At 37.2% G+C, this 25,141-nt stretch overlaps 2 protein-coding genes across 3 annotated transcripts in view; one reads left to right on the forward strand and one right to left on the reverse strand.

Annotated features, from left to right (window-relative positions):
• LOC135838720 (mucin-5AC-like) overlaps positions 1-25,141 on the forward strand; it is a 352,792-nt gene that overhangs the window by 109,062 nt on the left and 218,589 nt on the right. For both annotated transcript variants that reach the window (XR_010557469.1, XM_065354468.1), the window contains exon 14: positions 20,392-20,541. Coding sequence is in view for 1 of the 2 variants with exons in the window: in XM_065354468.1 (XP_065210540.1) it covers positions 20,392-20,523 (132 nt within the window). In the remaining variant the exon portion in view is untranslated. The remainder of the gene's footprint in view (positions 1-20,391; positions 20,542-25,141) is intronic.
• On the reverse strand, positions 1,065-18,247 carry LOC135840915 (four and a half LIM domains protein 2-like). The gene is made up of 6 exons (XM_065357669.1): positions 17,798-18,247; positions 14,729-14,930; positions 14,467-14,641; positions 4,961-5,130; positions 2,995-3,181; positions 1,065-2,893 (listed from the first exon to the last, which is right to left on the reverse strand). Exons 1-6 carry the CDS (start codon positions 17,974-17,976, stop codon positions 2,736-2,738), a joined length of 1,071 nt encoding a protein of 356 aa, XP_065213741.1. The 5' UTR covers positions 17,977-18,247; the 3' UTR covers positions 1,065-2,735.

The following is a 25,141-nucleotide window of genomic DNA, read 5'->3' on the forward strand; positions in this document are numbered from 1 at the left end:
CGACGTCATCTGTTCTGCACGCTCGTTTCGTCCGAAGGTCAATGTTCATTAAAAGATAATACGTACGTACTACGTAGTCATAAACACTGGTACCTACTACGATATTTGTTGAGCGCAGACCCCGCACTAGTGCTGATAACGAAGACCTACACAACATACGAGTAATTACGAGTTAACCTACATATAACGATTCGAGTAATGAAAGAAGCACAAAATTCGTCATTTTTTCAACATCGAAATTGAATTGAAATTTTTTTTATGCGGTACTCAATTTTTTGAACATTACCTCAAATTTTGAAACTGCTTGAGAGTAGAAAATGTTTTTGAGATATCTAATTGAAATTGAATATCTCGATACCAATGCTGAAACTGTAGAACCAGCCTGAAAATAAGCTTTCCGTAGCCAGCTACTTAGCTTGAGCATTGCATGAGTCGATTGCCACAGTATTTGAGCGAACTTCTCTACGAAGAAGCTTCGTTAAGATAATTTATTCATATTGAGAGTTTTTTGCTGTAGGTTCTGGTGGGAATAATGTATTACTGTATTTTGAGAGCGTGATGAGCTCAGCTGCCCATTGAGGTAATTCAAATTTTTCGGCTGATTGCTGAAATATTTGAGCAAACACCTCAAAGTAAACACTTCAGTGACGGTTGAGCTTTCAATTTTTGGTCATTTCACAATTCTGCTTTTTTTTAAAAAAATTTTTGATCATGCGGAGAGGGCTTGGCTGAAAGGTTCGAATCGAAAGATTAAGTGAATATTCGAACTCAGCATCTATCAAATCGGTGTGCCGCTTCATTTTAACGTTCTTTTTTTTTAAATTTATTTTGAGTTGTCATCAAAATTGTGGACCTTTTTGAGAGTCTATTTTAGATCGTTGAAAAGCGCATGAAAAAGTATCTCTGCTGCAGGGTCATTCTCGGAAAATGCTGAAATTCGTGTAAGTATAGCAAATTTCTCGAAGGGCTTATCACGAACTTTTTTTTTGTCCATGGAAGGATCACCCACCCACACAATAAATCACTTCTCGTTGGGTTGCTGCAAAAAAAAAAATACGACTGGCTACAAAGAAAGAAAAAAATGTATAATGGTAAAATAGTATAAGGCGACAAATGTACAAGTAGGTATACATTCTTATCTATAGAAATGATAGAAGTTAGCGTCGCGTCGACTGTAATATTAGTGATACATGTACTTTGTACCAATAAGTGATGACTGATGAGTTAAAATGGGTTACATGCGGATAGTACTTACGAATGCTATGGTATGAATTGTATGTAGTCTAAGTGTAAATTAAACTTATTTAGCCGATAGGTATATTCTAGAACTTTTAAATCGTAGGTAAAACCGTTAAAAAACGCGTTCACATGACGCTTATGAATAACAATAAATGCTTAAAACGAGAAAACGAAATATGCCAAGATCGTCCGTGATGAAGCTACGATCAAAAAAAAAAAATCCGATGTAACTGATTGGACCATAGATATATGCTTCAAACGAATAATGAATCAAAAAATAATTAAATAAGTAAAATAAAATAAAATAAATAAATAAATAAGTAAACAAGTAAACGAACAAAAAAAAGGGGGAAATAGTCATCTAAAGAAATGGTAAAAAATTTTAAAACAACGTATGGCTGTTTTTGTAAAAGTTTAACGACGACCGCTGGTCAATATTTTCTACAAAATGAATCGAAATAAGAAACGCGAAAATTACTCGGCGTCGCAGACCTACCTACAGTACTTTTAAAAAATCGTATACTTGTAAAATGCATCAAGTTGTAATTTTTTTTCTTTGGTAACTCCAGTTTTCTATTCTTCAGTCAGTCATCGAACGAAAGAACGAAATGAAACTACTCGAGTCTTAGTACCTACTTTGCCCAACTCCAGACCCAAACATGCTAAAATATACATAGCCTATCGCAGATGACGTGTAATTCGGGAATGTGATCGATCTAGACGGATTTTTTTCCCTCAACACCGGCGCGATATGATCGTGCACTGAAAACTTATGAATTTATCGTTTTTCAGCAAAAGATTGCATAAATAAAACCAAAGTTTAAAATGACGAATGAAATATCGATGTTTATCTGTAATCGAAATGATAATGAAAACAAAAACAGAAATACGTATCTATTGAGTACATGAGCGCAAAATAGTGTCAATGATGGTGTGGTGGCCAATCTTCACATAAAGTAGAAAAATTATCTAAATTGAATGAAATGACAAAGAAGGAAAAAATACGAATACGATCGGTTTGTTGTTTTGACATGATGGGGGAAAAAAAGAAAAGGATGAAATGACAGGAAAAGATGATGGGGAAAAGGAAAGGCAAGAAAGTGGCGAATGATATAAAAATGAGAAAATGAACGATTAAAGGGAAGAATTTTATTGGATTGAGGAGACGTGAAAAAAATTCGCAACAATAGGCGGGATTACTCAAAACAGGCCATGACAACTGAGTAAGATGAGTTACTCAGTAAGTATAATTTTAGATTGATCGAAGCGGAATAGGTATGTACTTAAGGCATGCAGATATGAACAGATAAGCGAATAGTATATGGAACTAGACATTATGTAGGTAGAGGTATACATAAGTATAGGTATTGTATACATAGTGTGAACGTAATAAATATGTAAGTAATTAAGTAATTAGGTAAAGTAAGTAGGTAGGCGCTAAGTAGGGGGTACGGTGTGTGTATGGTATGATGGATGAACAGCCATGACTGACTGGTTTACGAAAGTTTCTGTTTAGCACACTCTGGGCAAATGATATCATCTGCATCGGTAATGAAACCGCGTCCAACCAACGAAGTCTTACAGGAAGCGCAAATAAAACAGTCGTTATGCCAATGACGATCTTCGAACGAAATGAATCGTGTTCCGCCGATACCTGTAGTCGAAAAATTAGCGTTTATTAATCACGAAATTCGACAACCTGTATGCGAGTACCTAAATCTAGAAATAGACGAAGATGGGTAGTTGGGTACTCACCAGTAATAGGTTTACTGCAGGACGTGCATCGTTTGGCAAACAATTCTCCGAAGCATTCGGCGCAATATGGTTTGTCGTCCCGGGACGTGAAACGCTGTCCGGCCAATGAAGCGTCGCAATTCGTACACGTGAAACATTCTCTGTGCCACGGTTCATTTTTGTAAGTTACACCTCCGCTGGTGATGATCTGCAACGAACGAATAAGTCTTGAGTATAGGCTACTCGTCATTTTTGTCACGAATATCGATATCATTGCATATTCACACGACACAAATACCTATTACCTAATACCTATCCAGGTGTGTGAATATTTAGTGTTTACTTCACGTATAATTTTAACTCCCAAGGGATAACAAAACTTCATGATGTCGCTTGAACCCCTCCCCCTACCCTTAGACGAAAAGGAAGTATGGTTTTTTGTATGTAAAATGGAAATATAAACCATTGTTTTGTTTGAAATTTTTTCAAAATATAATTTTTACCCCTCCCCCCTCCCCTTCTCCACCCCTACTACACTATTAATTTACCTATCAGGAGGGAATCGCTGAAATGTCTTATTGTTATATGTACGAAAAATGATTAAATCTTCAACTTTCGCTCGACAATTTTTTTCGTAAGCATTTGAAACTTTTTCGAGATTTTTATGAATTTATTTTTTGAACTCCCCCCCCCCCCCCCACAATTTCCATGTTGAGCAAGGTGAGCGGACGATAACTTGGAGTTCCGTTATGCCCGTAGAGTCCTCTACAAAACCGCGAAATCAAACTCAGACCCTGATGAAGTTTTCGCTCAACCTGTGTTACTAGATAATAGATCCCAGTCTAACTCATTCGACGCTTATGTTTTTACGGCGAACAGAGTAGGCAATTTGTGTGACGAGACAGTTCGTTTTGAATGTTTTATACGTATGAATGTGTGGTGATGGAAGGAGGGGCCGAATAATGAAATAACATGTTTCAGTTCGCAAGGCATCGAGAGGACGAGGCCGTCAGCGTGTAAGCGAAAGGAACACTGAACGCATTTTAGAATCATTTTTTGGTGGGAGCTAAGTAGTAATTATTACGAAATGGATGATAAATTTGGAAAATGCGGAAAATAAACCGAGAACATCTTACAGCCCTGTTTATTCTGCTTTTCGCACTTTTGTCCACCTTAATTGCCAAAATTGCAAAAAAAAATTTTTTTCAAAATTGCATGAAGTCTTAGGTAATTATTTTGCCTTAATAATAACAATATAAAATTTGTTTTTTTTTTTCAAAATTGCTAAACATCTTACTTTCTTTACCAAAATAGTAGATAAATTATGTCTTGTTTTTTTTTTTTTAGCTAAAATGCGAAAAAAGTCATGTTTATTGTGAAAATTGTTGTGAGGTACTTTTTGACCTAAATTATTGTGTAGCAAAAACTTGTTTTTTCAAAATTTTAAAAAATCTTGCATTTTTTTCAAATTTTGATTTTTAATTATTTTTCCTTCAAATTTTGCATTTTAAAAAAATATTTTAAAAGTCTTGAGTTACATTTTTTTCAATTAAATTTTTTTTTAAATCACAAAAAATCTAATTTCTCAAAATTTTTAAGAATCTTATTTTTTCAAATTTGCAAAAAATCATGTTTTATTCAAAACTTTCAAAAAATCTTGCATTTTTTCAAATTTTGAATTTTTACAAATTTTTTTCAATTTTTGCATTTTTAAAAATGAAAAAAATTCCAATTTTTTTAATCACGAAAAAACCTGGTTTGTCAAAATTGCTTAAAATCCTACCTACTTTTTTTCGAAATTGCAAAAAATCATGTTTTTTGAAATTTTGAAAAAAGGCCTTACCTGTTTCCCAAAATTTTTAAAAAAATCCTGTTTTTCCAAAATTTTACCAAAAGTGCCACTTTTGCCCGATTTTTTCATTCTCCTGTTCATTGGACATTTTATAAACAGAACTAGTACCTATCTAGTATGTGTACCTCTACCTACCTTGTTGCATTTGATGCATCTCGTGGCGAATTTCTCTTCGTAGCAACCGGCGCAATAGATTTCTTGCTCCCTCGGAATAAAACTTTTAGTTCCGATCGCAGATTTACAAACGACGCAACAGAAACATTTTTCGTGCCATTGTCGGGTTTTGTATTCCATTTTTTTCGTACCTGTTGAACACAGTTGTAAAGGATACCATTTAGTAATTGGATTGATTGAAATATTAATACGATTAGGAATATTATTGCAAATAATACTCGAGTAGGTAGTAATAATAACATCATTATTAAGTATTATTATTATGATGATACGTAGATGGGCGAGTTGGTAAATGCTAGTCGATTCGTTTCATAATTTCCTGTCTCCATAGTGCATAGATTCTCAGCGTTTATTCATTAAAGAAATCAAATTACGCAACGATGCGTTCTAAGCTTGCGATCATAGGGGCGCAGTCGACAAAAAAATTTTCATTTATACATTCTAGTACCTACTTATAAATGTTGGAATTTGAAACGAACATTACGGACGCGATGTATCATGGTTACTTTGCAAACAATTTGCCACCAAAACAAGCGACGAAAACGAATATTAAATGAAATCTGTTGTATTGTGTCGAAGTCATGCTTTGCTAGTATATTTCGAACTCAGGAAGAGGAAGAAGAATGCGAGTGAACAGACCGAAAAAATCAAGGGTAAAAAATAGGTCGAAAAGAGCTTATTATTACGGTTCATTTTCGAGAAGGGTCCCCTGAACAATTCCTTAGAGTCACACCCCCGAAACTTCTTGCTAATTTTTTGTGGAGAATCCAATAGGGATGACCTTGAATCAGAATTAACGATTTTACAAATTTTGAAAGTTTTGGGGGAAGGGGGAAGGGGGAGCGGACCTCTTTCACCCATTCGCTGTGAAGTGTGAATTCATGTAAAAAATTATCAATAGGTGGGGGGGGGATTCTTAGGGATTCTTCTGGGGCGTCCTTCTCGAAAATTTCCCGAAATAAAAGCTCATCAAGCTAAAAATATTTTCATTTAACGAAAAAATATGCTAATTTGTCTGTATTAGAAGACGACCTTCTTCTTCTTCTTGTTTCTAATCATTCCCTTATATGTACGTTATGAAGAATCGGAAATGAAATGCGGTACTTGGCGGGGTGTGGATGACGTCGATACCGGTAACTGGTAGTACACATTGACTACCATAGTCGTTCAGCGTCATCGCGCAGCCTTGCTTTTTTTTCGTCTCCGTCGCCACTTTTACGAGTTGAAAAAGCAACTAGCGTTCAGTGTACTGGTGAGAAAAATACGTCAAGTGTAGGTACATGAGCGTGTTTTCATGCGAAAAAATCAATTAGCGAAACCAAACCAGGAATTTTACGAGATACTCGAATTGTGCGATTGACTCATCATTGGTTGATCGTTTATGTACGTATAAGCTAGACCATAAATGATCAACACACATTTCGATGAAAGTACACCAAGCTTGAAATAGACATATGGGATGGGAAAATTAGCCCACTAGACAATTCATATGTAAACGCGTATGACAAATTTTTAAAAATATACAAAAACAAAGAAGACAATGATGATGATGACGAGGACTAAATTGGTTTAATTAATAGTTCATTGCTGTATGTGTTTTTCGCGCGACTACTCTCACACTCCTACCATTAATAAAATTTCTCGTAAGAATAAAAAAGAGATCTGTGAGTACGTATGTCCAAGTTCACGTATCTCTATCCTCTGTACTCACTATATGAGAACGAGAAGTGCAGATGTACACTTGATCATTTCTTAATGCGTCTTTTAGTGGCATGGCACGCCACTGCCAAGGTGAGTGTACAGTGTACACATAAATACAAGTAGGCACATATTACAATATGTAATAAGTACGAGTAATTGAGCGTACAAGTACATTATGGCACACTTGTTTGTCTATTATTTTATCGCTATCGGCTGTTTTTGTTTTCCTTTCCACATCGACAACGTCTAGAAAACTAAATGAGGCGAAAAACATGACAAACCAATCGAATCATCACGATTTTCGTACTCGACGCGTAACAATTCACAGTCGTTTGATTTTTGTTTGTAAACACATCTTACGAGTACAACATACCACGTTTAAGTACTCAAATTTGTTTGTATGTACCTACTCGATCAATTTTGATTACAATATTGCGTGATTTTATGGCAGATTTGTCAACATCGCTGGGTGGTGAGTCACATTTTTTTAACCTGAAGAAATTCTTCCTTATCAATTATCTATTGGGAGTTTGTGCGATTGCTTTTCGTCAAAAATTCACCAAGGTGATTAGAAGATGGTGCTACCAAATTACTGGGACGAGACTATTTTTTGAAAAAAATTTCCAGTAATGTTTTTTCAATTGAGGGAGCAAAAAAAAATTATTCCAAATGATCTCGTATGCGAACTTGACATTTTCAACTGTTACTCTCAAATTTAAATGATACCAAGCTAGATCGAGCGAGCATGTCTTGAAGAAACCCCATTAGCCAAATTTTAGACGCTAATGTTCATTTTCAAATTTTTAGAAAATTTTTGAAAATTTCAAAAATCTTGAAATTCGGTTTTTTATGGAATATTTTTTGTGAAATGCAACAAACTTCAAAAATTTATTTTCAGCTTTCCAATTCGAAAAATTCGAATTTTAAGCTGTTTTGGAGGCTCCAATAGGTCTTCAACTTTCTCCAGAAATTAAAAATTCCTCTGGAAGGACTAAAAATGAAGTTAAACACATGTATATCTCTACTTGGTGCTTTTTTAACACCTTCTAAATCGTTTTTGGTGGTTGCCACATGCCTCTTGTCCCCTTCAATTTCAACTAGAAATGAACTGTTGTTGAATCATCCTAAAATGACCTTGCATAATCTATCAAAATGGGGCAAGATTTCAGGAGAATTTCTAATATTTTGATGACAATGTTTATCAAGCGTTTTTAGAGAATTTTGAGCTCAAAAATAGGGAATATTTTGATGGAAATGTTTTTTGAGCTCAAAATTGGATCATGGTTTTTGGGATTTTAGAACAAGTATAATGTGACCTATCAAAGTAGATTAAAATTTCGAGAGAATTTCTAATATTACAATAATAATGTTTTTTAAGCATTTTTTGAAGGATTTTCAGCCCAAAACTAGGTCACGGTCAATTCTGGGATCTTTGAAAAGTTGTCATGTGACCACCTATCAAAATTAGTTGTAATCCTAATGATTTTATTGGTCATAACCTACTCCTACCCAATTGCGAATTTTGGCTTTCCGAATAACTTTTACATCCCGGGTACGTGATATCGACGAATTTCAAAAATAAAACCACGAAACGCGAATACGGTAATTATACCTTAAGGAATAGTGAAACGCGAGCAGATGATCTCGTATGTACGCTATATTTGGCCAACGATAAATACCATAACATGGCATGACAGGGTAGTACAGAGTGGGATAAGGTATGCTATGATATGACATTATAGGGCGTAACACGAACTGTGAGAAGTACATATACACACGAGACAAGTATACTACAGTAAAATGGCACAACCACTTGTTTGATTTGGGCTTTTCGTCTAGCGAAAGCACCAGCAGCAGCGCCAATGTCAGCAGTCAACAACAGCGGCGTCGTCGTCGCTTTGCCAAAAATAGGCTAATGGAGCGAGGTAGTCCTAATTTTTACTCTTATGTACGTATTATAATTATTACACGTTTTATGACACTGTACACATACATAACTACCCCTTCGTCGCGCCATTTCATGACGCGACGCTGTATATTTTCCTTAGTAGCCTTTGCTGGCTCAGTCGTTTTTCCAATTTTGCCCGCCGAGTCGACACTGTTGATATTTAGCTCGCTAAAATGACTACGCGACTAGACGCCGACGTGTCCTAATTAAAGATACGAGGCGTATAATAATAGGGCGATGAAAAATGCGAAAATTAACCGCAGCCGTTGCAAAAAAAACCCGCGCGACAAGGTTAAATTTACAGCAATTCAGCACGCATATGTCAGATACATGGTAAATAAATGCATATCTAAATACATATATCAGTTTCCAGGTATTCGTTAATTTGAAATTTCCCATTTCCTCCCCCCCCCCACCTTTAAGAGATTATGCGAAGTATTTACTGAAGGGAATAAGAAATTTTTAAAGAATTCACAAAAGTAAAAATCATAAAATGAGATAATAATATTCGTATTCGGCGTCCCCGAAAACCCAATAATTTGATTTTCAAGAAAATTGGTGGGGGTTGAGGGTGGAAACGGAGGCGTTGGAAGGGTCGAATGAAAAAAATGAGTTGATATTCGTATTCAGCGCTCTCGAAAAGGTATAAAACGATGCATGACAGGATATTTTACTCTTTTTTTTACGTTTTGACCAAAATTTTGAGGCTTTTAACCCCCCTCCCCTCCTTCTCAACGGTTTTGCGAATCCAATCGCGAAAAATTCTGAGTTGTGAATGTCAAAAAAATGCATAGTTCCTGGTTTTTCGTCAAACTTTCAAACACAGCTCCAAAATTTGGCAAGATTTTGAAAATAAAGTTTTTAAAATGCTCAACTTTGAGCTTTTGAAAGTTTTGGAAAATAATTTTGAAACCTCAATCACCTATTGAACGCCACCCTCTCAATTGCAGCAGTTCTAAGCATTCCAATCTCAGGTTGGGCCTTTGATGAGAAATTTAAACCAACCTACCTGTTTCAAAGGAGTGGGAAGGGGGGCTCAGAGATCGTGATTTTTTTTCTCTTTCCCAGTGTTAGGGCCCTACGAAAATTTTTAAGCAAAATCGAATGACCTGAGAGAGCCCAAAACCGGTCTGATTTGATGTGGAATGAGACGGACTGGATACCTACCTACTTATCAAGAAAAGAGCAGCGAGTAAATAAGAAGAGAGCATTACCGGGTGGCATGAGTTTGGGATCACCGTAAAAGCAGTCTTCCATTCGGGCACATTTGAAATCATTTTTGGTATTCGGAGTGATCAAGCAGGCTGGCAAAAAGGCGCTCAACACGGCCACATCCGGATCGTTATCATCGATCAGCTTTTTGGTTGGCGATATCGAGCCACTTCTACCATTTATATGTAAAGTAGTGCGGAATTTGTTGTTTAACACGTCCGTAGCCATGCCGATGGCTGATCACCGTCTTTAACCAACTTCGATGAAAAACACACCAAATAAAGCTCAAAGAAAACGCGCAAACGCGAATGCTACGCTGTGTATAGGTACGGTAAAATATGGCGATTCAACGAGAGCGAACACGCGATTACCCGAAAATCAGAATGAAAATGAAAACGCGAACGCGAAAGCGAACAAGTCGACGTACGTGCTAATGCCTTGAAATTCGCACGCGAATAATTACACGAGTCTACGGTCGTCTACGTACCAGAAGTACCGATGTGACGCTACCTACACACTCATAGCGTAGCGTACTGCGAGGTTTTTCACGTGTATTGTATTTTCGCGAAAACCTACGTACAAAAAGTATACGAAGGCATTGGGTAGGTAGATGGTAAGGCACAGGCATAGGTACAGGTTACAGGTATACGTATAACGTTAATATGGTGATGAGACGCGACGCCGGTCCGACATAGCGTGACCTTTCTGTCAGGAAAGGCGAGGTGTAGACGAGCAACGCTGCAAGAAGTAAGGCGAGCAGCGAGTACCGTCGTCATCGACGTCAAGCAAACAGGCAGGCAACCAGCAACCCCTCAGTTACCAAGTTGTGCCGATTGAAACCCTGCCTTGTAGTGCATCAATTCAACGAGGCGTAGGAACCCTAACGCTTTCCATCAATACGTTCGATACTTACGAAATTCGATGCAAATATCGAACATTATAATCCGTCATAGATTTAAAATCGATACCTATACTCTTAACACGTGAAATGACTATATTTTTCTGTAATCTCAAATTACAGCTAGGGCTGCCCTAGTGCCCTATGTATCGGATGTCTAGTTTGTCCACATTTGAAGGGACTTGTCTCGACCTATAATACGAGGAATCGTCACCACCGTGCACTAATTACTTAATCATCTTCAGTGAAGAAAAATAAATAGGAAATTAACGCCCCTCGTCGCGTCAAGACGAGTTGAGTCTGATTAGACCTTGCAAAAATTACCAGCCGAGGCATCAACATCATTCTATACAATCTACGTACCTACATTTGCATACTCGTACATTCGGCACAAGTGGGTGTTTTGATACCGATCGTCGAATATCGAGCAAGGTTACCAGCCGAGCAACGGGGTGTGGTGTGTAACGCGGTGGCGTGCTCAACATAAGCACCAAAGGGCGAGTCGCGAGGAAATGATATTTTGTTGCAACAGAAATAGACCAAAACGTCGACTACAATTTGTCAAAATTAAATTTTTCTAGCAGTTTTTTCAAGCGATGGCTCATCATTGGCGCGTGATGAATTTTTTATCCAAAATCTAGGGGACAGGAGAAATAGAATAGATGCGAATGTTTAACGAAATGGTAGTACTAAGAGTACAAGTAGACGCTATTTAGTAGAAACAGCTGAAGCACAACACAACGTTTAGTCATTATAAATATGTGGCATATCATCGTGTCTTGTACTACTACATAGCTACGTGTAGTGTAGATTGGCGGGGGAAAAAAAGCAAACACACGCGGCCCACTGGCAAACTGACAAAAGAAAAAGAACGGAACAAACCCGTGGAATTTGGGTCGGAAAATCAGGAACGAATCTGTATATTCCAAGTCTTCTTTCGTCGTTTAAAGACTGAGATGAAAATGAAAGTTACTCTTACTTTCGCTATTACCATCGCGCGTCTCTCTACGAAGACGTTCGTTCCAAGATAATGTACACTACACCTGTACACCTGTATCAATGTATCATGCCATTGTCCGGAACTCCGGATCAGAACCATCCCTTTGAAAAGATCAGGTCGCGTCGATATTTTCCACCTCCCACCCATCAAAGTTACTTCCCTATTTTTCAAAAAAAGTAGTGCCTGTAGTCCTCCCCCCCAGTTGAAAAAATAAAAAAAGACAAACAAAATCAATTTAATAATATTTTTTGTTTTGGTATCGACATTTTTATAAATAATCCACTTTTCAAGAAAAAAAAACTTTCTCCGGTCCTTCAAACCATGTTGGCCTTCCTGGTGAGAAGCCCCTCAAAGTTGAAAAAAATCACAAAAAATGAAAATAAATTGAATCAGAGACATTTTTTTTTGGAAATTTCTCATTTCCACATTAGAATTATTCTACATAACCCTCTTTTCAAGGAAACCCCTTCGTTAGACCCCCAAATGATATTGACTTTCGTGTATAGAGCCCCCAAATTTGGAAAAGATTGAAAAATATGAAAAATTGTCATCTATAGAAATTTGTTGAAAAATTTTCAATGGGCAGAATCTTTCTAAATAAGCACATTTTCAAGAAAAACCTTCCCTTGGTCCTTCAAGTGAGGTTGGTTCCCTTGTATGAAGCCCCCAAAGTTGAAAAATATTAAAATTGATGTCTGCAGGTACAAATTATTTGAAAATGTTTCATCCCTGAGCAAACTACTTCTAAACAGGCTTTTTTTCCACTTCTTTTTTGGGGGCACCAAAATTTTTGAAAGTTTTAAGTATGTACATAATTTTTGGTACCCCCTCTTCACTCCAAACCACCAAAAAATTGATTTTCGCCTTATCTGTTCAAAAAGCCTGTACTTTTTTGTTCCATATGTCTGGGTTCTGTTTTTTTTTTCAGTCCAAAAGTGGCAAAAAGCGTCAATTTTTAGCAGAATAGTCTAGAATTGACCATTTTTGTCAAAATTGTCAAATAGTGCTCATTTTTGGCAAAATTATCAATCTGAGATAGTCCTGTTCTTGCCAAGACCCCAAAAAATTCACATTTTTTATCGAAATTATCAGAGAGAGCCAATTTTTGGCGAAATGACGAAAAGTTGGAAATTTTTTTCGTCAAATTCTCAGCAGTAATTTTTTGATGAAATAGTCAAATGGTCATAATTTTTGCCAAAATCGACCAGAAATTTCTGTTTTTTTGCCAAAACGTTCAAAAAGCATTGATTTTTGCCTCGCCTGCCTAAAAAGTCCACTTTTTGTTTCAAAGTTTGCCAAACAAAAGTCCTTTTTTTTTTACAAATTGCTTAAAAGCTTCTTAGAAGTGAGCACTGAGTAGTGCTGTGAAGGAGGAAACGGGGGTTTATGTGCCCTAAGATTTTCAAAAATTATAAAAATTTGCTAAATCGTGAATTTTTTTAATTTATAAATTGAATACTGTGATTGTTCACCTGGTGATCGCCAGGGGCTCCCAAAAACCAGAGAGACTCTCTTAAGAGCTTTTATTCACCTCAATTTTTTCCAAAAATATAAGTATATCGATGGAAAGGTTCAAATTTTTTTCGAATTTTTTCATTATAATAATCGAGTCTTTCAATGAATAAAACTAGAAAGAAAGTTGAAAAGCATCAAACTTTTTAGTTGTAGAGTGTAATTGATTTTTTTGAGAAGGTGGAATTTTCTTTTGATACTTTTTTTTTGTATGTAGAGGCTTATTATTTTTTTTCTGTCAGTCGTATTCTTTTTAGATATTTTCGATAAAAAATTAGAAACTTTCACAATTGTCTAATTTACACTTTCGTTCTAATTTTCTCTCCCCCCCCCCCCTAATACATTCATCTTGAGATAAGAACATGCGGAAGGGCTCTCAACATAGCCGTCTGTATCTAAAATCAAGCTTCAAAGCAAGATGATGATCTAAAACAGCCTTTTGAAGCCCATTAGAACAGTGGTCGAAATTGTTCTCTGAGTCGGTTCTCTACAATATCTTACGTTGAAAAAGCTGACACAGCTACCAAATATTGAAGAATGAGTGAAATGCTCTCTCAATACAGGACTCTCCTGCTCATTCTACATCCGAGTCATTCATTTTAATTTTTTAGCCAAAAAATTCTTGAAATGCCAAGGTTGAAATTATAATCGATTCGACTCCTAACTGCATCCTCCTTTCTTTTTAAAGGTCGCAAAACGTTTCTGAGGCTATTTTACGTGAGAACTCACTATAATCTACGACCCTACGCTTACAGCCCTGGCAAGTAATTAATATTAAAAATATATCACTGTACAGTGTACACCAGAGGTAAATATTTTCATATTTCGACGATATGATATTTGAAATATTGCCAAACGTTATGGAACGCAGCGTTTGCGCGTGTCACGATTCTCGAGTTTTGAATTTGATGTGCCGAGTGCCAAACGCGTGCGATTTTGGGCAAAAAGTACCAGAAGAATAAGTAAAACCTTGGCGATAATTAAGGTTAAGTGGAAAAAAAAACTGGTAAAAAAATCGGACAAGAATGCGAAAAAAATTACGAAAGAATCATACGTATATACGCATGGGCCAACTCGCCAATTACTCGTACATATGCACTGCAACTATAAACTAGTAAGTAGCCTTCAGTAAAAGTAGGTATATCTACGTGTAAAACATCACGAAGATGGCAAATGCATGTGGTATGAGTATTCACCTGCTCTAAAGATATCTCCGCAACCGTCGCATCTTGAGGCGAATTGTGAATCGTAGCAATTGCCGCAGTAGATTTTCTCTAATTTCGATCCGAATTGCTTATCGACTAAAGAAACGGTACATTTGCTACATAAGAAGCAAGCTTCGTGCCAATGTTTATCCTTATAAGACAGATCCTGCAAAAAAATAATGCACGGTATAATCGTAATTAGGTTCTCGAGGATGGAGGGGGTGACGTGTAAGGATTCTAAAATTGTATGTACCTTGGAATCAATTCCGATGATTTTGTTGCATTCTTCGCAGGGATTTGCGAACACGGATTCGTAGCATTTGATACAATAAGGATGTTCATCTCTCAACACGTATCTCTGACCGGTCAACGATTCGTCGCATTGCCAGCAACAGAAATGCGTTGATTGCCATTCTTTGGTTGTGGTTGTGGTTTTTGTGTTTGTGAAGTCTCCGCTGAAATAATAAGCTGTAAAATGAACGATTTTGATTAGAAGATGTTCGTAATTTTCATCATATTAAATATACATACCTAGTTATCTACGTAAAAATAGTTGTACATTACTAAGATATGATGTAGGTACAGGTAGTTAGTTATGCGAGTATTGGAGAAATAGGTAAACCAGTATGTGGAAAGCCTAGTCAGAAAAATGCAAAAAAGGCCTTTATAGACATTTTCAACCCACTCCCTCCCTCTTCTCACACTAAAAATTGATTTTTTTATAAATTGAACATACTTAGTTCTAGAATTTTGTAAGTTGATTAATTTTGAAAATTTCAACAGCAGTATCCGTTCTGCTTATTTTATAAAAAAAAATTGACCCTAGCGAAACGGAAGCAAAAACTTTCGAAAAAATTTGTTAATTCAAGAAATGAAACAACGTTATTTCAGGTTGATTCTGCTGCTCGCTGGCATTTTTTTGAACAACGAAGTGTATTTTTTAGGGACCTCTGACATTTTTAGCAGACAAAAAAATAATTGCCCGAGTCAAGCGAGAGTAAAAGCTTCTGGATTTTATTGTATCAAAGCTTGAAATCACTGTCATTGACCCCGCCACCAAAAAATATTTAGGTACATTGAAAAATCGAATTTTAAAATACCTACATTGTCAGCCTTTTTTGTTGAATATAAACTTATGGCAATACCTAATGCAAATTTTGTTCGAATCGGCCCACCTGATTCAAAATGCGGGGAATCATCCAGAAAATAAATAAACCTTGCTTGTTCAGGGCCATCAGAGAAGCATTTGCACTTTCAGTTCCAAATGGAACTCGGGGCCTTTTAATTTCGTAAAGAATCCTTGACTTTTGAAGCCTCCAGATTTTTTTTGTTTATCAAGTCATGGTTTTGGGTTAGGGTTTGAGACCCACGATCATGGATGGCGAGTACTCATTTGGGTCTCCGCTGACCATTAGATCCACGAAATACGTAATAGGCAGTACATACGAGTAAAATATCTACATATAGGATAGGTAATGGCATCAACTTACCGATATTGTCAGTGAAAAGGTATTTGCTGGTATTTCATTTCATCTACTATTATGGATTACGAATGTAATTTTATACCGAAATTAATTTTATCTAAATATTTTCCGGCTCAAATCGTGTTTGGGATCATTTTCTGGTCCAGATTGCCCTCGTACCTCTGCCTAGTCATCTACAGCTATACATATACCAAAATTCCAATGTTTTGGTCTTTGGATACGAATGAAAATAATTCAATCCTTCATCGTGTGTGCGCTTGAGGATTTTTTTCCTAGAGAACTAGAGAAATAAGCATCGACAACATCTACGCGACAGACCTCCTATCCCCTAACGCTGTCTCTATCTTGCATCCGACGTTTTTAATCCTTAACTCGCTGAAAAAAAAAACACCATGTCCAAGTTTCAAATTTATTCTACCACTTTTGGCGCCAGTTTTTTCTGATTTTTACTCAAAATATTTCAAAAACCAAGTCTTCTACCAAAAAAAACTATAATAACACTTTTATAGGGGAGGGGGGGGGATTTTGTGCTTTATAATTTCTACAATTTCTATTCTCTTTATTTTTTGTATTTTGTACCTATTTAAAAAAAATTTTTCATCATTTTTTTTTTCGAAAAAAGTCCAAAACCTTTGAAATTTTTGCTCAAAATGAACATGCTCTATTAGTAGAAAATTTCATGCTCTACAAGTTTGCCTCTCTTTATTTTCTCCGTAGAATCTCTACTTTTGCTCAAAAATCGATTTCCTAAAAATGAAAATGTTGAGATTTTGACAGAAAGTAGTTTTTTTTTTTAGAAAATGTGAGATGATTTTCTATCAGTGGAGTGTGATTGGGTTTTTTGTACAAAGCTTTGTGTTTGAGATGTATACACATTTTGTGTTCCTCAATTGAGTTGATTTTGACACGACTTCGCGGGAGCACTTTTTCTGTTCGACCTGTGCATAATCCTTGGTCCGGATTTCGAGGTGTTGATTTCCTGTATGAAGTGTTCGCTTTAGTTATGACTTGAGATGCCTATCAATTAGCTGGTCCTGTGCAAATGGATATACTGCAGCAGCATTTTTATAAACAATCGAAACTACTCAGACGCTTTCGACCTTGCAAATGGAAATTTTATAGATCGTACCGTAATGCAGCATACCTAAATAAAGTACACGTAATAGCCAGAGCTACGCGATGCAACGGTGACGTGATGCGATAAAACGTCAGGTTTTTCCCTAAATAGACAAAGGTCAAGGTCACGCCGTAAACGACGCCCAATTTTTGACATTATAAAAACAAAAAATTAATTATGGCAGTGACGAAGTCGAGCCCTAGTCGTCTCGTACTCGCAGCTTACATAACTGCTAGTAGCAAGTATTACATGAGTATTCGGGATGAATAAACTGTCTCCAAGTCGACGGTCACATAATTTAATGCGAAACATCTGCGAACCACGTGGGTCCTATTTGATAGTCGTATATTTTTAATATCAATCATGCATCCTATTCTTTCGCCTTATCTTGTAAAATAGCAAGTCGTCTACAGACTATTGTAATCCAGCAGGTGTTCATCAGCTAATCGATGTCGATTAGTGATCATGATTATCAAAATGAACCTATATGTGATCGGCTCGGCTGTCTTACTCTCTATCTAATCTTTCTTCGCATATCAGCGTACAATATTTTGACTCGAAGACGTTAGTCGACGACTGCGTTAGTCATTAAGCAAAGAGGTACGAGTGAATTTCCGAAAACCAGCCCAAACTGATCCAAGAACAAGATCTTTTTTTCAGTTCCAAGAATAATGAAAGAACGGCCAAAGTCGCTGTATAGGGGTGTAATACCAGCAAATACCTTTGTTTGCGCGAGATTCCATTGGTGAGAGATGGGATGTGGTTTTCTTTTTCGGTTACTTCGGTGATGGTAACTTCGGCATTTCCACCATCCGTGCTTTCGCGTCTTTTCGTAGACGTGGTTTTCTTGGTTTTGCGCACCTTGGTGGTGGTATAGGCGTACGAGTCAACGTCGGCCATATTTTTAACAACGCAAGAATTTATCGAACGATCGGAAAAAGTTCAACAAAGGCGGAAAAAAACGACGGGTGAACGCACCAGTAGGGTATCACTCGCGTCGCGATTAGCGAAAAAAATTGCACGCGATCGCGCAAATGCTCGAGCGATTTTAATCGAGTCGTCGACTTTACAAACGACGAGTAACTAACACGTTAACGGCTTAACGGTCACCAGTAATAATGAATCGAAACGAGTCAAAAAACGAACCTCGAACGGCGAAATGCGAAATGAAATTTCTTCGACACGGGGAGAAAGGTGCATTTGACGCGGTGGTGCTGGTGATGATGATGGCGGTGGTGGTGTTGGCGACGGCGGCGTCTAGCGTAAAAGCGTCGTCGATTCGGCTCTTCTTGGCTTGGCTTTAGAGTAAAACGTTGCCGTAGCGAGGGGGTCGAGGCTGGAGGCAAAGTCGGGGTCGAGTCGGTTTATTCGGAGAAAAAAACTCAAAACCACTACGAGAAATATTAGCAGATGGAGATTGTGAGATGGGATAGGATACGGTAGTAGGTACGTGTGACGCACGCTATGTAAGTATAAGTAAGTCAATCGTACACGTCATCGTGCTCAATGAGAGCAGCACCCGAGTACGGAGTGCAGAGGACGGCCGCCGATGAGTTATTTATAACCGAGTACGAGTCATTTCTGCCGCATCCGACGCCGCGAGTTTTCTATTTTAAATGAAACTCGACGTTGGCTTTTTGGTGCCGAGCGGCGTTTGTTTTGTTTATTCTCGGCAGTATTTATTTATTTTCATCGTTATCGTGCAATTCCATTTCGTATGTACGAGTATACATATCTATACATATGCGTCTATTTGAGGCGACGTTTTTCTCTAATCTTCGCGTAGTAAGTACGCGATTGCATTCGCTAAATACCTTCCTATCTACCCGACACCGAGATGCAGCGCGGGCCAGACGGCAAATGGCCAGAAATGTATTCGTATTGAGAGAGCGGGTCAATGTTATGTGAGAGAGATGGCGAAGTGGCGATGGATGGCGCGGCGTCAAGTGCATCAAACAATAATACCTATTACCTACACATCACACAGTACAGTGTACACATGCAGAAGCCTACTCCTACACGTGACTAATAAGCTCGTTGATGTGACCAAAGTTCAAACAAACGCCAATGCTGATGTCGCTTTAGTATAGTAGAATTAAGATTGAATGGGAGGAAAGTGTGGAAGAAAGCTGAAAATTTCGTATAATGGTCGATTATGATGTCCTTATCAAGAAATTTTCAAGATTTAGTTGTACGCACTAGGGTGGAGCGAAAAAAAATTCTTCCTGGATTTTGAAGGGAATTGACGAAAAAGTTCATTAAGTAAATGGAAAAGTACCATAAAAAAAAATGTTGAGCTCCTTAGCCGTAGGAAGGTAAGGTACCAGCAACGTGTGGTCATCCTTGCAGAACTCCGGGATCACCCCCTCCCTATTCCAAAATAGTGACTTGAGTTTTTGAACTTTCCTGATTTGCTGATTTCGAAATTCAGTTCTTTCTCTTAGTCCTCCACCAGCGAATTGAAAATTGATAAATTGCAAATACATTTATTTCAAGTTTTTAATCCAAAGAAACACTTTTTTTCGATTATTTTGATGAAATTTTCAAAATTTATTTATGTATTTGTTTTTCTTACAAGGAAAGTATCCTTTTATCATTTTTTTTCATTTTTTATTCAGGGTTCCCCAGTCTCTACCTGCTGGTAGGTGGGGCAGGTTTATTAAAGGAAAAAACTCACCTGAACAGAGATGACCTGACGATAGATATCTTGTTAGGGCTGGGTTTTTCTACCCTTTTCATTCATGGAGGTGGCCCAGCCTTGGAGGCTTATTCACCTCTATAGGATATAGGGCGTTCATGGAATCTATGGCTTAGTTCCTCTCCTCATCCCACTACTGTCTTACTGATGATCGCATAATAGCCCAGGTGAGAGTGAATCTCTGGATCTAATGGAACTTCAGGGCAGGCTTGTTGGACTGCTCGCGTTTTGCAGTCGCTTGAAATCAAGGTCTCAAATGGTCCAGTTCGGCCGTATGGTCATGTTCAATGTTGATAGAGGTTATTGGTTTGGTTATTTTTTAAATAATTTTTCATATTATAATCTTGTTTATTCAGGTTTTTCAGTCGCAGTTTTTTCGTCTTTGCTGATCGGTTCGTTCTGATCATGACCTAAAATTTTGAAATGTCACTATAATTTACTTTTTTAACCATCACTATACATAAAGAGAGGCATCAACTCGTAAGTTACAAGTAGATTGATTCTTTTTAGCATCGTAATCAAAACAGTCGTGAGCTTAAACACACTCATTTTTCTTTGATGCGCGTTAATACTTCAATAATGAGCGTTTAATCAATTTTTCTGTGTTTTTCTTGTAGGTCACCCTATCGTCAACATATCCACTTGCTGAAGTATCGGATTTCCATGCGCCATGCCGTTTGATCGTTTCCTTGTTCGCTCCAGAGTTTGCTAATAATGTAGTTGACGAGTCACTCATCAAAATGAAATAACAGTACAATACAAATTAGGTAAGTAAAGTACTCGTATTTCATTTATTTTGAAATTAAAACATAATTTTTTCAACTTAGTTTAAAACTTGTAAGAGTCTGAACATGATTATGAAAAAAAACGCGATGTGAAAGAATCATCAGAGTTGCCAATTGTATGGCTTGCCACTTTCCTTTCAATATTTTTTCGGCAGTGCAAAAATAATAACAAGTGACAATTGGGAGAATTGACGCTTAAAAAATGAAAATTTGACACATGTGAGCTCTGCAGGAAAGGGAAACATTGAGCAAAATCAAATTCATGAGCTATTTGACACTCGTATAAGGTAAGAAAGAAAGGGATCCTGGAACAGTAAGTTTTTTACTCTTTGAGCGGTCAGGGTCATGGTCTGTTTGTAGTAGTTTTCATGAAATGGGTCATATGTTAGGTTCATTTTGTGAGAAATGTTCAACTGAGGGTTTAGTTGTGGTTTCTATCTATTGAAAACAAGGAACATTTTTTAGGTCCGAGGTTAATATGGGTCTTTCATGTGAAAATTTTATGCCAGATCTGGTCTGGTCCACTCGGTCTTGTGGGAATGTGGGCATTTGACAGTCCATTAGAATGTGCGCTGCCATCTCTAAAGTGTGACCACATGTCTCATTGCAGTGTTTCTTCTTCAAATGGCAATGCTGTGAAAAAAAGCACCAAAGCAACCTTTGCCGCTTGATGCCTGCGCTACCCAGAAATCGAGCTCTTGATCAATGTCAACATTTTATTCTGACCAATATTGTTGGAAATAGTTTTCTTATGATGTTAACCATTGATGGTTCCATTTGCTAAAACACGTTAGGTACTGTATGCTAACCAACAAACATTTTTGAACCGTACAAAGCTGAATCGAAAGTGAATGCAGGAGTGTAATTTAAATCACTAGCCAAAATTTCAGATACTAGAGTGGATTTTATGATTTTTGGTGAATTCTTGAAAACCTTAAGACCAAAAATGGGAAAAAACTGAAATTTTACCAAATTAATGTAGAAAGCTGAAAGTTGGTTCTCGTATGTGCTCTTATTTTCGAACTCTGAACTCAATTGAAGATGGTCTCTGAATCGATATGAGCAGTTCTAGAACCTCCAGCAGATGTTTGGAAATCGTATTTTCTGGGAAAATTTTACCAAATGCTGTTGGAAAGCTATCTACCTACAATGTGTCCTAATTTCTGAATGCTGAGTCGATTTGAGGTGGTCCCATGTCGTTCTGGAACTCCGGATATATTTTGGAAATTCCTGATTTGCTAAAAGTGCTATAAAAACCATCAACGTGATTGGGGCTTGTTAGTGACCCACTTGACCAATTTACCCACCAATTTTTCAAAATCAGTTTTTGCCGGTTAAGAACTGTACTCCTACTCAAACATATTTTAAATTTCTAATCATGAAATAAGTAGCTGGAGAAAGATATAAATTTTGGTAATAAATAGAATTACCGTGTAATTGTTTAGGTATTATCGATCATTAATAAGCACCAATCACGTTAATAGGTACTGAAGTTGATTTATGACAGTTTTTACATATAACACCTTTTGTAAACCTAGCATTTTTGAAATATGACTGGAGACTTCAGAACCTTTTGAATCCACCTCTATTCGACTCAGAATGTTGAAATTATAGGGTGTAAACTAAATTTCAAGTTTTCAAATAGGTATATTGGATAAAGTTTTGTGGAAAATAAGATTAGGTGCTAAAAATCCAGTAGGGGGCTTTAGAGCTGCTTAAAACTATTTCCAATTGATTTGGGGGTTCAAGAATAGGATAAGTAACATACCTACTGAATTTCAGATTTTCAGATCAGTCTGATGAAATTTTGATTTCTCCTTGAGTTTTGGTCCTTATTATTTTCATAAATTTATCAAAAATCGAAAAATTCACTCCAGTCTCTGTAATTTTAACTGGCTGTGCATTTTTATATGCTGTACCGATTTAACTATGCCCGGTTTAAACATTTTTCTGCCAGTTGGGATACCTCCCTTGTTGGGTAATTTTGTGGTTGTTTGAAGAAATCTGATCAACACGTACAGTGAGTGGTATGGCACCGTGATGATGTTTGTAAATGATTGAAGTATCATCTGCGCATTTTTGGCGCGTATAAAATATGCAGTTAATTATCTGCTAAATTACGTGGAAAAAGTTTGGCGAATCACGTCGATTGTTATGTAAAATTTCTCGTTAGCGAACGAACATTGTAACAACTTCCATTTGTTATAGTATGCATTTATTGTTACATTTCTGCACTAGCAAAACTTTGATTTTTTTCAAAAATCTCCCTTATATGAAAAAAACTCAACCATTTGGGTAAAGCTATATTTTATTTTTCAACTAAGACATGGATCAGTAAAATAGGCGTGAAAATAAATTCAACTTACCAGATTTTTTTCTTCCAATTTGTTTTAAATGTGATGATGATTTCGTTTCGGGGGGCATGCCCCTCCCTCTCCCCCAAAAAAATTTCGAATAAGTACCTTACCGTGCTAAATTTTAAGCTTCAAAGATGCCTTTCTACAATTTAGACAAGTTTTTGAAAGTTGGAATTCAACCAGAAATAGTATACTCAATCAGTGCATGTCAAAATGTTGAAAGCTTTTTTGCTCGTTCTTTCAACTTTTTTTTTGTTTCAATTGAAAATATAATTGAAAATATTTAGCAATTGAGATACCTTTTCAGTTCTGGAAGTTTCTATTTAAATAAATATCGAGAAAGATAGATATCCGTGAAATATTTTATGATAGAATCTATATAAGTGATTTGCAAGCACTTACTCAACTTAGAATTGCGAGGAATCTCGCTCAAAATCTAAAAGAATTTTTTATCGGTAGTGAAAAAACAAAACTCCAAAATTAAGAAATTAGAAGAAAAATTTGGTGTGGTAAAAATTTGACATGACTGTACGAGAAGCGTTCGAATGTGCCGAGTACGCAAATGAAACGTTTGCTTGGTGAGGAAACGAAGCTCTTGAAATTTTGTCCAAAATTGTAGAATCTCTCATCTACATACTAGGCTTTGTGGATCTAGATTAAAATAAAATCGCGTAGGTACCTATTTTTATATCGACTCATTTTGAATTTCAATTCAAGGGCTGAGTCGAGACATTAACACCTTGTTTTTGGCGTCAAATTTGGCAGATTTCGAGGCTGAAATTTTGTATAAAAAATGGAAGTACAAAATCGTCGTATTCGTATTTGATAAAATTTGATTTTTGGCGCCAACTTTTGCAATGCGGCGAATGAAGTGTGCTTTCGCGTCCTGTCGACAACCGCAACATCTGACATACGCGAAAAGCGTGCCGCGCCATTTCTAATTCGCTATTACGCGTGAAATCGTTTACGTTGATGGCGAAAAAAGTGGGCAGCCGAGAGCACGAAGAAGAGACGACGCTACGTACTCGTAGACGTACCACGTAACCAACATATAATGTAGAGTAGACGAGCGTGCTGTGCACATTGCACACGGCACCAAAAAGCTAGAAACTTGGAAATGATGTAAATTTTGGACCGCTTTTAGAGCGGTGATTGAAACACTGGATGGTTAATTTCTGTTTATGACGATACAAGATCGAAATTGGCGTAGGTGTCGCAGCTGTTGTTTTCTCGGAACTACGCCAACTGTATTCGCGGCTCGCGCTCGTTCGTTGGTCATTAAGATACAAACCTGTCTCCGTCTTCGTCTTCCATATTCTCTCAGCTGCATTGCATTCTCCGACTCTAGCATGTGGCCTTTCATAATTTCGCTCGTTAACTGACTCGATGATCGCCGTCGCGACGCATCGTCGCTGACCATTCAGGCGAGATCCAAGATGATCGATTTAGTTTTTATCGGATTTGGCTGCAATTTTTTAAATCGTTCATTTCCAAAACTGCGATCACTGATCAGACATAGCGATAGTTGACCCGAATTGTAGTGAGGTGCGGTGCTGCGACGATCTTATTGGTTTTGCGAAACATTGGTTAACCGGGCCTCTAGAATGTGGGCGATCACGCGATTAGGCGATTTAGTGATAGTCGCGATGTACGAGTATCGCTCGACCTTGCAAAATGTTTTTACATCCGTATTTTTTGCCTCTTCCGCTTCGCCATGCCCATGCGACTGAGATTCCATATCGTCATCGTACTCTTAGGTCACTATATTCGGCTCGTATTTGCATTCGTCATTGTACATACAATTGCTAATGTAGATGTATCTGCGCCTGCACCTGTATTCGTACTATAACTAATATAGCAAGTTCAGTCGTCCGCCAGTACCATATTTGAAGGTGGTTGCCTCTCGTATGTTTAACCAATTTTGAACGATTCTCAGCACGTGCGTTTTGCTAGAGTGAAACACGTCAGTCGCCAGAACCATGAGGCATGTTCCCTGCTTCAGTTGTAGATACCTATGCGTGTTTCCTTTCCAAAATCTTGGTGGTCAAGCTACCTAGTGTGAAATTTTCGAGTCTGTAGAATGCCATGTGAGGTTCCAACGAACACTTTTTTCGCGGTCATTTTGATCGTATTTTCGAAATTAATTTTTTCCACTCATTTTAACGTGCTAGAAAAGTGAATTTGGACAGCTTGATCAAAATTGTTGTAAAACGTGTGATAATCAA

Source organism: Planococcus citri, chromosome 3 (assembly GCF_950023065.1).
Source record: "Planococcus citri chromosome 3, ihPlaCitr1.1, whole genome shotgun sequence".
Classification (NCBI taxonomy): Eukaryota; Metazoa; Arthropoda; class Insecta; order Hemiptera; family Pseudococcidae; genus Planococcus; species Planococcus citri.